The 15641-nt window shown below is 32.3% G+C and overlaps 1 protein-coding gene across 7 annotated transcripts in view; it reads right to left on the bottom strand.

The window, feature by feature from the left end:
* Positions 1-15641, bottom strand: part of LOC148612683 (uncharacterized) — a 41948-nt gene that overhangs the window by 13542 nt on the left and 12765 nt on the right. For 3 of the 7 annotated variants that reach the window (XM_088594341.1, XM_088594340.1, XM_088594339.1), the window contains exons 2-5: positions 4036-4261; positions 2659-2730; positions 2120-2191; positions 1574-1645 (exon numbers count right to left, since the gene is read on the bottom strand). In XM_088594341.1, coding sequence (XP_088450467.1) covers positions 1574-1645; positions 2120-2191; positions 2659-2730; positions 4036-4214 — 395 coding nt within the window. In that variant the 5' untranslated portion in view covers positions 4215-4261. Of the gene's footprint in view, positions 1-1573; positions 1646-2119; positions 2192-2658; positions 2731-4035; positions 4262-13446; positions 13562-15641 lie in introns of all 7 variants that reach the window. The other 4 variants (XM_088594337.1, XM_088594335.1, XM_088594336.1 and 1 more) reach the window with 3 other exon arrangements.

Below are 15641 nucleotides of genomic sequence, written 5' to 3'. Positions count from 1 at the left end.
TGAAAGAAACAAGATAATTAATTTGGAAATAGACAGAGTAAATAAAGAATTTAGAAAAAGGTGGATGACGACACTAAATAACAGACTGGCGTAGTGTATGTGATAGAAACAGTGAATAGGCTGTGATTGACCTGATCTATGCTACCATTTTAATGGAGACCATGTGATTGTTATATGTGTATGTTGTGTTTCATGTTGTATGTTATGTGGGTGTGTCTTTTTCGTTGTCTGGTCATAGTTGTCTCTCGATTGTGTTCTTCCTGATTAACAATTTAATGTGGGTTGCCATTCGCTCAACGCTAATATTCTATACCGTTTTAAAGTTCACGTAAAGTTTAAACCTATCTTTTTATTTGTGTCTTATAGTATTAAAGACGATCTTCGTTTTTCTTAATTCGCACTTTTCCTTTGACTTGTATTTTCCCGTTTAAAAAACTTTTTTTCAACTATTAACTAGGATAACAGTCAACAAAGGGTTTATACACAACCTCTTTACTGTATTTGTATGGCACCTTTAATATCCCTTCACATACACGAAGTTTTCCACGAATTCTTACAAATTTCCAAAATTCGTTAAATAAACACGAATCCCTGGTAAGAAGCCACTTTTAAGAGTGATTTGCGGGTGCTTACGATTCTTACAAGTTTGAAAATGCCTTGAGGATTTACTAAGAATGAATACGATGCGTTTACGGAAACAGTTTACGATTCATTGTGAAAATACGAGCAATTTATGAATGAATACGATATTGTTAAGAATAATTACTAGTACAATGCAAATCGTTACACCGCAGCGCTTACAAAAAATACCAAAAAAAAAACCAAAAAAAACAAAAAAAAAACAAACGGTTTACGTTAACTTACGAGTTTTCACGAACATATTAGGTTACGAGTGTTTTATGAACGGCCATTAATTTCAATGGGATTACCTTTACTCATACCAATTCACACAATTCAAGCCATCCAGCCTCATACATTCTTTAATGGAACATTAAGGGGTATTTGACATGTTATACGAGGGAAACAACTTGATAGTACACCAAATTTTCACACACTTTTTTCTCCCACTGGTACGGCAACATTACCATCTTTGTCCTGGGCAAAGATTCGTATATATTCGCAAAATACTCACATTAATTCGTTACATGTAGTTGATAAAAAAAACTATATTAATCTACTCGCAATTTGCGTTGAATTGTAATACATTCGTAAAAAAGCAAACCAAATTTTCCTTACGAGTTCTTGAGATCAGTAAACAATATATGCCTAACGAATGTCAAGAATACTTTGCGAGCTCTTTACGAATAAAATGATCAAAAAAGGTTCATGAAAATTGGAGTAAATATTTTGACATGTCAAAACAAAATTCATCTCTTTTCTTGAATCGATACGAATGTCAACGAGTGGTCACGGGTTATATACGGATGGTGACAAGTTAAATACGAATGATGTGCGAATTACTACGAATTGTTTATTCATAATAATTCGTAATTTAGATTCGTGTATGTGAAGAGGTATAACTATTATATATTTGTTCATTAATAGTGTGTTATCATTAAGTAATTATACTTACACTTCCTTCAAAAGAGGATTGTTGGAAAATAATCCGGCTGGTAAACTTGCAATTTTGTTGTGGTCAAAATATCTGAAACAATATTAAAAAAAAATAGTCAAATGATATAGCTGTGAAGCTCTTTGTTTCATTCCGTCTAGATAACAAAGGATTTCAATCAGAGTTTTTTGTGTTAAAGACTCAATTGTTCATGGATTACATTCTTTTGATTACCGCTATAACCTTGGTTTCCTTGATTACTCTTTGATTACCGCTATAACCTTGGTTCCCTGGATTACTCTTAGACTTACATGTATATTAGCCTATTAAATAAAAAATATATAATTTTTCCGGTACTCTTAAGATTGACATGTGAACTGTTTGTTTTTAGTTAAGTAGTAGTCTATTTAGTTACTATTTCAGATATGAACTTAGTTTTAAACTGTAAACTAGTACAAAATTGTAATAAAGTAAAATGTAGTAAATGTAAAGTGTAAATCATAATTCTGATTTAAAAGAAATATTCGCCTTTAGATGTATTATCTATCTTAAAGTTTAATTTCCTACATTTTTTTCAACTTTGAGAGGTCCGAAAAAGCACCAGATGATATTGTTATGATTTCGTTTCGGCTTAAAGCTCTGAAAAACAAAATTAAAGTAATGCTATGTATTTTTGACGCACTGATTTTCATATTGGCTTTGTTAAAGGCCCATATTTACACGAGGCGTCGCGAAAGGGCGATATGACTAGCTGAGGACTTATAACTCAGCCAATGATAGCTTTAATACATTAAATAAAGTTTAAACTATTGTTCTATGTAGCCTAAACTGCCTAAGTCATTTTTTTTTTGAGAATGCAAAGTTTGTTGTTGTTTCCTTTCTTTTACTTTCAACCAATTTGCACCCGCTTTTATTCTAAACTAACTATTCAAACATTTTTTTCTGGAAATTTCTTTTTAGCGTGTGCCTTCATTTTCACAAATGATATATAACGATTTAATAATTCGATCAAGGTAAATTAAGAACGTTTCACATTACGTCAAAGTCAGGAATTTCAAGATAACATATCGTTTGCTTGTTTCAAATGGGGTTAGTGTATAACTTACAGTTTTTCCAAATCCGTAAGGCCGGTAAAACTGTCATCTTCTATCGATGTTATTTTATTAATAATTAATTCTCTGTCAAATACAGAAAATAAACAACACAAAAACAGCTTAAAGTAGAAATTCAAAGTATGTTTGACCAGATTAAGAAAAAAATGTAGAATTTTTCTCTCTTGCGACGTGACAGATGCTGCTGGAGAGGAATGACATGATCACCCTACGAAGCACATGATATCACTCTAAGTTGTTTTGTGATATTCATATAACAAGTGTGTTTAAGTAGCATTCCAGCTAAGAATCATGCAAAGTGTGATTCATGGGTGAAATGCCTACACATTTTTATTTTTGATATTTTATTTGAATTGCCATAATAAACAGAAATAAACATTCAGTTTTTCATATAACCTGTGTTCTTAGAATATAAAAAATTATATAGAATGCACTGTAGATTTCAAAATTGAGGGAGATAAATATGTAAATGACACTCAAATACAATAGAATCTATCGCATTTTTAATGTAATTTTCTCCTAAGAGTAAGCAGATTTGAATGAATAATTATACATTTTATCATATAGACCCATAAAGCAACTTAATAACAAAAATACAAATATGTAGCCTTTTTTTTAGGTGTATAATTTTTTGCAGAATTTGCATGATTCTTAAAAAGACTGCTACTTAAGAGTTTTCAGTTTTGTCTTGTTTTTATTTTTATATATGCAATTTCATTCGTCTACACTGTGAGTACTGTAAACTTATTAATTTTCGCGGATTTTGTCATATAGACATGTTCGCGATTATCAATTTTCGCAGTTACGAAAAATTATATTAGCGCGATAAATTGTTGAAATTTAATTCTATATTTCGTGCTTTTCTGTCCAAATATCGCCAAAATTAGTACACCGCGAAAATTAATGCGATTAAAGTATATAAATAAAGGTCGTATCTCATTCCTGTTTTCACGCGCTGATAATGTTTTATGTGAATTTTATCCGTTTGGATTAGTGATAATACCATGGAAACAAACAGTCATATGTGTGAAAACAGTTTTAAACTAAGGTTGGTACACCACCGAATCGTTGGAAATATGTGTTAGAGTTTTTATAAGAATATTTTGATAAATGAAAAAAAATGTTAAAAAAATATTATTGGTGAAAAAATATCTTATTCTATAAATTGAATACTTAATTATCTATTATCAAAAACTATTTTATTTACCTTCCCTTTTATCCAGATATAAAAACCCATAAATAGCCTTTCTATTTTGCCCGGGAATCTGTTTACTGATACAAAATGGTTAATTCTGAGAAGATCATATTTCGATTTATAAATAAATCTATTGACAATACGTTTTCACTAGGAAAAAGAAGACGGTATCTTACATCTCTGTTGTTCCGTTCGGGAATTCACTTGGAACTGCCGTAAAACCAATGCCCGAGCAAGCCACTGCTGTATCCGTGCACGTGCATTGCGAGATCGATGAAAGAGAACATCCCTCTACACATGATAAAACGTTAACGATCATTATCCATAATTGAAAGTAAGGTAATTTCCGGTGCATAATTAGAATATCCCTTCGCTTCAATCTATGGTGTTGTAAGTGTCATTCTGAAAAGATAATTACAGCGAGTAACAAAGTTAACTTCATGGAAAAGAGTAGTTCTCCCCTTAATTAAATGACAATTCTCTGATGGGCTTTACTAGGTAGTAAGATGGATACTTGATTAGGTGATTTAAATTTTTCTATCAGAAACAGATTTAAGTCCGTTCGCTCCTCATGCCATTTTTGTCAGATTTTCCCTGGTTTTATCAATTTTTTTATAACTATGTTTTGACAAGTGATCCCCACTTTTCTTTTCATAGTTTTATTTACCAAACCATAAATATTGTTTAAGAAGTTTTATTATGAAAATTTTGTTGCTCTTCCTAGGGTTTTGGTAAATAAAACTGTCGTAGCGATACGGGCAAAATGGAAAGACCGAAGTTTTCGTGTCGAATGCTGTATTGCAAAAAAAAAATGGCAAAAAATGGCAAAAAATGTAATAAATGTCATATAAAATAAACATAATGATACATGTGAATAAGGTGATAAAATCTTCAATTGACTCTATTCGTTAAAGTTATAATTTGACTGGTGATAAAGAAGAAAAGTATGCAAAAGTTTTCCCACCAAAACTCCCCTATATAACCCGGCAAAGTATATCTCCCATGCACGGAGCCATTAAAGTTTTCAACAATGAAGGATTTGTTATTAGACCAAATTGAACAGATTACAAAGATAAAACCACTGTACAGCTTTCAAGCATAAATCGACCTTAGCATGATTCTTAGCTTGACTGCTACATAATGTGTTTTTTCTATTTAATAAGCGAACAAGGAAGTTTCGTTGATACGAACGGTCAATATCGACCTAGAATTTTCAATATCAATTTCTATCGCATTTCGTTCAGACTTTGCACAGTATACAAAAATGTATCAATGACTCATTTCAAATTTTTGAAATTTGTCTAATCTCAGATTGAAGAAAGACAACCGTCACAAATGCCATTTTCATATCAAACAAAGCTTTTGGAGTTCGCACTTAACAACAGCTCATGGAGGGTGACCTTCTCTTTTATTTCTATACAATATAACATTTCTCAGTTTCAGGTGTTGAAAATTACGCTAGGTACGCTATGGAATCAAATTTCTACAGCTTGTTAAATTCATACAGTATACATTTGTTATTTTTATTTGATTTTTTAACAAAAGTAAATTACATTCGAGTGGTGACATAAGAAAGGAAGGTACATGTACCAGCCTGATTTGGGTCGTTACATCTTAAATGTCAAATATTAAGTGTAACCAGTTAATTAACTGGCTGATGGGGTTTTTAACGTCCTTGACTAGACTTTCGTGTCTTTGGTGGGCTATAAATAAATATTTTATCTATTTTCATAATATTGTTGAAAAACATTAAATGAATAAATACATATATGTATATTCAGATAATTGGGAAATTGTGTACTATATATAGTAATTTAAAAAGTGACATTTTGATAAAGCAACCAAGTTCTGCACATTAAATCGTTTTATCGGAGAAGGTAAATAGTGTAAGTAAAGTCAAATAAATATAGAAAAACGTTACTGAATATATTCCGAAAAACATTTTGCCAAACGCTTGTTTTATCATGATTTTATTATCGAATGACAACAGGTCCCTCATGTCTACGACCCGCGACGTCCAGTATTGTCAAAACGCGGATATCTCTAATTTAAGATTTAAATAACAGAACACTATATTGTGTTCAAAAACGAAGTAATAGACAAGTCGATTTACCTCCAATAATTAATTCATAGTTAAGGTAACATTCATTGCAACGTTGCATTTAATAAGAAAACGATTTCATTATTTCAATTTTAATGCAGTAAATTCATGACTCAATCCAAAGTCGGATATTGGTTGGATTTTGGTTGCACCATCATGCAACCAAATATTGAAGTATATTAGTCGTTTCTTTCGACGTCCTATTGACGTTGGTATTATGTCATGCCAGATTATGCCGTAGAGTAGACGTTGGAATATTCACAGCGGTCTAACGTAGTTTTTCTTTGTGATAATGAGTCGAATTAAAGTTAATGGCAAAATACGACGACAGATACAATTGCATAATAAGTATAATTACACATGAAGCACGTCACACTATGATATTTATTCCGTATCCGAAATTATGTTATCAAATATAAAACAACCCCGTGCGGCTGGATCGGATTTACTCTTACAACTGTTTTACACCTGCACAACATCTGGTTACGGTCAATTAATACTGATAAGTGTGTTTTTGCTTTAAATAATGTGTCATTGATAAAAATACAGATAACACGTCAATATTTTGCCGTTCATTTAAACATAGTACAATATTTGTATAAAAAAATTAGGGGATGGATTAACATGGAAAATCGACTTCATCGATCACTGAACATCACACAAATGTTACTTCGATGGTAAGAAACTGCGTAAACATTGTATACATGAACAAGATATAGAATTGACCAAAATAACAAGAACTTTAAAAAAAGATCTTTCCCTAAAATCGTTTATCAAATATTAATTTTCCGAAATCCGTATTGAGGCTTTCAACATCGAAAAGAAACGGAGTTCATATAATAAAAAGGTGTAAAGAAACTAAATCAGGATAAACTATCGATGGACTTCTTAAATATTTGATATATTTTTTAAGCTACACAGTCGCACTAAATACACTGATGCATCGTGTATTCAAACTATTGAAAATCTCCAATTTGAAGTGATTTAATTTTTGGAAATTTTAAATGAGGAATGATTTGAAATAAATTTCAATTTGAAATGTTTTTTTTTATTATAACCGACCAAATATATATTTGCTTAGAATATTTGGAAGTATATAGTGCTTGCATTATAATCTGTTTTACAAAAATCGAACTGTAGAATAACACTTGTATTTAAATGACGACATAAAATCATCAAGTCACGTATAAGGCAAATTCTGATAGTCAAGCACCAGTCCACATAAAATTGCACATTGCAAGTGAAGTGGTAAAGTGATTCATGTTGTGGAAAAACCCAACAAAAAATGATTCTTTTTCAATCTACATGGGCTATATTTTCATATAACACTATTTGTTCTCTATTTAGATCTGTACTTTTGATAAAGTCATACATTTATCTTGAAAGTGCAAGAACCAAATGAAAAACTAAGGCTTGAAATGTGGCCTATAACTGTTGCTTAATAAAAATAAAATGAGTTCGGTGGGTTTTTGACATGCATGAATCACCTCTTGTCTTATTTTTAGAAAAAAAAACTTAACTGGAATATCAAATCTGAATCTAATTATGTTTATGATATACTTAATGTCCTAATGCAATGGAAGCATTCGTTGTTGTAGATGATAATTTTTGCGAAATCTGTCATGTTCACGGATCGTTATGGTGTATCCATCTGTACCATGAAAACTGATATATTCAACGGGTCATAGTTTTCCTTTCCTCGTTTGTCTACTCCGAACTTGACTTTTCATGAGCAACTCGGCGGATGTTTCTAGGAAAACAGAGGACGCTTACCCTAACGGTGCACCTGGTCCATGCTCCCAGTTTTTAGTTGAGTCCGAGTTGCTCATCTGCTTTTGTTACTTTGTATATATGATTTTAGTTACTTTATGTTCTTTGTTGTGTATGTCTGTTTTCCATGACTGGTCTTTCTCCCTGGATTACATTCTTTTGATTACCGCTATGACCTTGCTTCCCTTCATTACCATTTCACCAACACGCGGGTTTTGCGTTTACTTTTTGCGCTTTACTGTCCACCGTAAAGATAGCAAAAAATTAGTACATTGCAAGAATTGATGCGCTTACACAAGTTAAAAAAAATTGTTTATAGCTGAATGCGAAATGTCTTCACTTTTTCATTCTTTGTATCTTCGGTAAACATTTATTAGGCAGTACCTTATCTCTAAATTTTTGATTTTCACATTATATCTAAATGGGTGGTCTAGAGTACTGCAACCTCATGTCAATTACTTTCCACATTCAAAATTTTAAATAGGCGTCAGTAAGTGATGCTATCTTTCCAATAACGAATGCATGGTATCAAAATTAATAACAGGATTATAATGTTGGCAATTTGTAAATGACTTGTAAAAAGGCTCATTTAACACTGCCAATCAGTTAAACACCATATCAGTTATTCATAATGAAATTGTATATTTTAGAGTATTCAAAAGTTAAAGTTAAAATAGGGTGTGTTCTGAAAGATGAAGTATTAGTACATTTATCGAATATGAATTCCCCAAATATAACGACAAATAATGTCAAAATAAAAAAGTTCCCTCTGTGTACTCCAGCAACAAAAAGGAAACTGAAAGTGAAAAATATAAAAGGGTCTAAAAAGTTCTAAACGATATTAAAACTGTCAAATTTGCAAGGGTCATTTGTGGTTGTTAACACTGCGGGACTCAAAGTCGTACCACTATGGTGACACCGCTTGCACAAAATCCAGCGCCCTAGACTACTCGGCTATGTACATTGCTTGATATTTTTGTCATAAAAATTGCCTTGATAGCGTTCCTTTGTATCAAAACACGAGCCGAGAATCTAGAGGATTGATATATAACCAGGAAAAAATACAACATGACATGCCTTTCGTTTATATTACTTATTATAACTATGTAATTTACATGTGTGAAAACATTCTTTAAATTCAGTTATTCCTTTTTTATCATTAACACTAAACATCATTCATGCCTACATTTAATATAACATGGTTTAAATTAATGTTATAATATACGTTATTCGTAAATTGTAATGTTAAGAAAGTAAAATATAGAAACGCAAGAAGTAAAATGTAAAATTAGAAGATCAAAAAGACGCAAAACAATGTCAAATTGACGAATTTCATAAAGAAACGAAAACTGTTACACAGAATCGAACAGCGCGATTATAATTTTTTTTATATACACTTTCATAAAACGACAAACATAACGTCTGATCATTTAGCCTATCTAGTATTGCCTGTGTAAATGCCTTTGGGTAAAAAAAATCAGTTGAAGAAGGTAGACCTAGAGTAGGGGACACAATTCTTACAGATCATTGGAACGTTTATATTCAAGATTTTACATTAATCTCATATAATCATCAAAGTAACTTGGATTGATTTCATTTTGTTTCAAATGATAGACTTTGGTGAAATTGAATATGATACAAACATATCACTGATATCAAGAGTTAAGTCCCTTATCCTAGGTCTACCTCCTTAAAGGAATAACATAGGATAAGAAACTTTACAACATTACTTTCGACAAATCAAGTTTTAGACACAATGTGACACTATCACAGCCAGTCAAGTATGTCCACAAAATAATGATGAACAGCCGTATGCAATAATTTTCTAAGGGTGGCATAAAATACAAAAAAAGAAAAAAAAGAAATCCGTTGATCCACGGTTGTATATCTTTACTACCGTCTGCTCTATTCAAATGAACTACCATTTAAGAAGGACCAGTAAAATCAAAACTAAATTGAAGTTGAATTGTGCTTTTTTATGTAATGTTTACTAGAGCTTTGATACAGTTATTTATTCAAATATTCGTATCAAATGGGCAACATGATAAGCGTTGTATTTATTATTCATTTCCAATGGTACAAAAAGAGTAATCAAAGTAACCAAACGGAAATCGAAAGACTGTAATCCTGGGACAAAGAGCATGGTGCAGATGGAAACACTAACGATCCACAAGTTCATGTTTACTAACATAAAACGTCTGAAGTAATGACTTCAATCTTGTAGCAATATAGCTGATTCCAGAAGCCTTATTATTAGAAGTCTAACGCAAAACATAAAATCTGCGTAGTTACGGAAAGTTTTGGCATGACGTAAGAGTTGTAATATGAACTCTCCATACGCAGATGCTGACGGGATCTTGCCACAGATGAAATGAAAGTTAACAGTACGAAATGAAAAGTCATCGCGTTTGTCGTATAGTTTAATCAATAGTTTTCCTTTACCATCGATGTCTAAGTGGAGGTCAGGATATAAAGTTGACTTCACAGTGTAGTATCCTTGATCTCAAGTTCTTTGGAATAGATGCGATATTTAAAATCCTCGCAACTAGGATTGTTTAACGATAGTACGTCATCTATATAGCGGAAACCGAGATCACAGTACCTGGCTAAGCATGTTCCTACTTTAGTTAAGATCAGCAACAAAATTATTCTCATAAAAGTAAAGGAATCCGTCTGCGACTAGAGGAGCATAATTCGTTCCCATTGAAATGCCGATCTTTTGTTAAAAATCGCAAGCACCTCACTGGACCAATATGTTGTCGATAAAAAATCCAGCATTTTGAAAACATCTTCGGTATATTTGGAGATAATTTGGAATAATTTCTTACGAAGTATGTGGAACTTCTAAAAATCACTACATATCTGTATATGGGTGTACCCTCTTTTTTTGAGTAACAATGATGTTTTTGATAATTTCAGGATCCACATTAAATTAGTACCAGTAACTAATGTTGTGGTAGGACTGGAGACCAACGTTTACATCTTAAACATTTTGCAAGCTGTTAGGTGGTATATTTTGCCGATCAACCTATGTAGCGTTGTTTGTATGGATTGTTTCACATTACTTGGGACCTTAAGAAACAACATTACGGAAAGAGTCTTTTTTATGATGTTTACATTTCCCATAATGACGTGACACGAATGGATAGTTTTTTGCAAGATTAGTCAGAGGGTTTAGTCTTGAAGTTCTCAATCTCGAGATCATGCAACAGCCTTTTATAATTAAAAATGTTGCAAGCAATAGGTGAAGTATAGGAATATGAAATAATCGGTATTGATTTGTCTTTGAAAAATGGGGGAATTTTGGTTGTGAAGTTTTTGTGACAGATGGTGTTAGCCAAATTAATTGCATCTATACCCTTGTTGACAAGATGATAGTGGAAGACTTAATCGTTTTTCTTCATCTTGACCTTAAACACAAATTGGTTTAAGGGTCCAAAATCAGTATCTGAAATATGGCCACAAGTCTTTATAAAGGAAAAGGTTAAAAACAGAACAGTAAAGTCATGTTTAATAAACGGAGTGTAGTAAAGAATACCTAAAGAAGGTATAGAATAGAGTTTAGTTCGAATCTGTTGAAGTCAAAAAGATGTTAGTATGAAAGGAAGAAGACCATCAATGAAGACCATCTAAGTAGAAATTAAGAGCGTTTTTTTCATTATAAAAATCGCTTGCCAGAGCTTGCCGAAGCTACGCAGACTTTTTGCATCGCGCTAGAACTCTGACAAATAGGCTTCTGGAACAGGGTTATGTTGCTACAAGATTGAAGTCATCACTACAGAAGTTTTATGGTCGTCATCATGAACTCGTGGATTGTTATGATGTATCCATCTGCACCATGAAAACTGATTTATTCAACGGGTCATAATTTACCTTTCCTCGTTTGTTTACCCCGGACTTGACTTTTTATGAGCAACTCGGCGGGTGTTTCTAGAAAAGCAGAGGACGCTTACCCTACCGGTGCACCTGGTCCATGCTCCCAGTTTTTATTGGAGTCCAAGTTGCTCATTTACTTTTGTTACTTTGTATGTATGATTTTAGTTACTTTATGTTCTTTGTTGTGTGTGTCTGTTTTCCATGTCTGGTTTTTGTCCCTGGATTATATTCTTTTGATTACCGCTATAACCTTGGTTCCCTTGATTACTCTTTCATATTCCAGTGTTTGACTTGTTCTTTTCAGTCTTGAGCAAAGGGATGTAAATCCCCAACACGAAAGACTAGATTACTGTCCGAAATGAGCAATGCCATGCTGTCGAAAGAATGAAACACGCGAAAATGTATGCATATAAATGTAGACGAAACTTATTATTGCCGGACTCATAATAGTAAACAGGTGTAATATTTGATAGCATATGAACACGGTGTAGCATTAGAGAAAAAAATATTCATCATCATCATTTATTTTGGTTAAATATACGAAACTAGTAAAGATCCTTTCTCTGTATTGCATATTAACATTTCCGTCAGACTGAAATTTTGCAAGATCATAGGTAAATGTTGTATTGATTACGGTATGAGGACTTCGTCCTCTATTAAATGTACAAAGTTTCCATTATGGAAACTACTATTGATATAATAAAATCAGCCAACTCGCGGTTTAGAAACGGCAATAAATAAATGGGACACGCACAAATTCACAAGTAATAAATTTTGAGTAATGCCGTGGAATATCGGTTGAAGTTTATCATTGGGAAAGACGACAATATCAGGTATTCACACTTTATATTTATATTAAAATATGTAGCTGTTAAGTCAACTATGAAATAAAACGACATAAAATCATGGCGTATTAAATAAAAAAACATGGCGTATTAAATAAAAAAACATGGCGTATTAAATAAAAAAAACAGCTAAGTAGATGAAGAAAACAAACAACCCACAGATTAAAAACAACGTGGAGTATTTATGTAACCATCTTGCATGCCAAGTTAAGATAACGTTGAACACTGAACAATTAATTACACTCTGTAAAAATGCCTTTCACATTAATAACTTACATTCACTAATTACATTAATTAATAATTTATCGTATCACAAATAAATTTGCACGCAATTCAATGCCAATTGATTGAATGACCACATATGACTCTAAAGCTATGGCCTCTATCATGTGTTTATTTTGATCATTGATAAAATTACTGTGAAAGTTCATTTATTCATGGGAACAAACTTTCTTGGTTTCTGAGAAAATTATCAGTTCGATGATTCTTGAATTCCTTGATTTGACAACTGTAAAATAGACTTGAATCTGAATTTTCCTTTTTGTAGCGCATCAAGTTTCGTAGTTAAACAACCCAAAGGAAATCCGCGCAAATTGGTATCACACGAACAATAATACTTTCAATGCATAGAAGGAATCAAGATTACTCAGTTTCACTGTTAAGGCAGTAACATTTTTAGAGGAAGACAATGTATTTTAAAATTAGAACGACCATACAGTGAAATGATATATAATGGCAGCCTTAACATTAAATATATGTAAATATTTCTTGACAGATACATTTATAGTAACAAAGAAAAACACACCCAAAATAAATGTTTCCATAGTTTACCTGAACCATAGACTATTTAATGTAAACATGTACCTAACAACTACACAAATAAAATCAACGTTGTGTAAGATATACTTTACTATGAAAGAACGATATACACAGAACAATGCTTCAAAGTCAGTTTTGACAGTTGAAACAAAAAATAGCTAGTATCGCAAACAAACCTGTAACTAATGCACTTACGACCTTAATATATGAATTTCCTATCTGTGATGCCATAGTGTAACTTTACTTAAGCAACAGGAATCACTGGTAAGTTTAACGAAAGTGTGCCGTCGTCTGAAAACGAAAACAGCAAGTGAGCAAAACCAGGCATAACGTTTATAACCAAATATAAATTAATTTAGATAATTATTCAATTTGTAATACCCAATATAATTGATCTGTATACTGAGAGAGTACTTTTATTCATGGACATCAATTATTGAGGATTTTAGATAAAATCTATGGTTCGGTGTTCTTTAACTTGTTGTTTGACATTTCCCCTGTACAAATGAAAGAAAAATATGTATTTCGTTGAAACGTTATTTCGTGGTTTGTGTCAACCACGAAATCTACGAATATAAGTACTTTCACTATAATGAACTGATCATATATATAGCTAACTTAATCAGACTTTTGTAAAACTGAATGATATATTTATAAATTCTAAGCTTATTTTCTCATGCATCAACGCATTGGTGGGATCCAGGTTCTCCGTATAATTTTAAAATATTAGTTTCTGCTTTTATCCGCTTTTAAAGCTTTTGTCTTTATTGACTTTTTTATGCTAAGAGTAATCAAGGGAACCAAGATGCTAGTGGAAAACAAAAGAATGGAATCCAGGGACAAAGAGCAGACAAGGAAAACAGACACATGCAACAAAGAACATAAAATAACCAAAATGTATTGATAATATAGAAGATTGATTTTCATGATATCATCAAAAATATCTTTTTGTTTTTTTTTATTTTTGTTTTTTTTTACTTCTGTTTTAACTAACTTTGTCTAGTAACAATTTTATTTTTTCTGTATGTATTGCAATTTCCGGTAAAATATAATCTTAAAGTGCAATATAAAACCTTGTTTAACTCACTATTTTCACCTAAAGGGCCTGTCTCTCGATAGGAACTTTGCAAATGTTTACAACCTTCGCTCTCTCTTCCTTTCTATCAATATTTCCTATTTGGCCTTCCTTTCTTTTCACTACTACCTATTCTTATTGATACCTTATCAGTTCATCAAATCAAACATTTTGTTATCACCCTTTTTGTAGTAGTTTTGAAATACATTATCACATTTTTACTTAATAGAATTTGTTTGCACTTTTTTGTCAAATAAATAAAATATAATAATATTCACACGCATTAATCTCAGTCTAAAAAGGTTTAAACCTGTCATATGGATTAAATGGAATTTTTTGTTTTATTTCGTAAGAAATTTAATATATTAGTTTAGTTTGTATTCAAACGAAAATCCTTTTAAAGAATCTGCTTGTTAAACACAGCACAATTAGTTTTTTCTTGTTTTATTGTAAATTTATTTCAATTTTAAATCCATTCCCAAACGATACCCATTTGTATCATAATAGACGCCAGTGCAGTAATTTTACACAAAAACTTTTGTTTTGTAAAGACATTGATATGATGTAATATACAAAGGCAGAAAAGACACGTTTGAATGTATATATATATATATATCTATATATATATTAAATGCAGGCACCAAATAAACACACGTAAAGTTAGAAGTAAGAGATCAAAATAACAGCAAGGACTATATCTTTATCAATGATCGATTGAAAGAATATTACGAGTTTACTAATACAAGATACACGTAGACTAAAGGTACTACTTTATGGAATAATGAATATTTTGTTTATTTGTTTGTTGGGGTTTAACGCCCGAGCAGCAATATTTCAGCTATATGCAGGCGATGAACATGAAGTGGATGATAAAATGAACATGAAATGATGATGAAATGTTAAATGGGGTGGGACACAAGGAAAACGGGGTCGAGAAATTTTGATTGCCACTTGAAATAGGGAGAGGTGGGTAGGGTCGAGCAATTTAGCCTCCTGTGGCGTAGCCCTACGGTTTCTACTCCGGGAGAATACCACGATAGGGTTTTTTAACGTGCAAGGAACGTGGCATCTTTCCCAACACGGTGCACCACTATGGTTTGCGGTCAGGTTTTCCGCATTATGGCCTGACAACCCCAGCATGTAACACGCCAGGGGTACCCAATTCCACCACCTGGGGCACATATCCCTGTTGCTCTGTGGGCAGGGCGCCCTAGTCCCCGGCTAGGTTCCTGAGCACTATTTAGTCGCCTTTTACGACAAGCTTAGCGCTGTTGCAGGCTTATTCTTTTGACATCC

Source organism: Perna viridis, chromosome 7, assembly GCF_037379345.1.
Source record: "Perna viridis isolate PV_CMFRI_1.1 ecotype Kerala chromosome 7, ASM3737934v1, whole genome shotgun sequence".
Lineage (NCBI taxonomy): Eukaryota > Metazoa > Mollusca > Bivalvia > Mytilida > Mytilidae > Perna > Perna viridis.
Note: the sequence above shows the minus strand (reverse complement) of the source record. Positions and strands in the feature narration are given on the sequence as shown.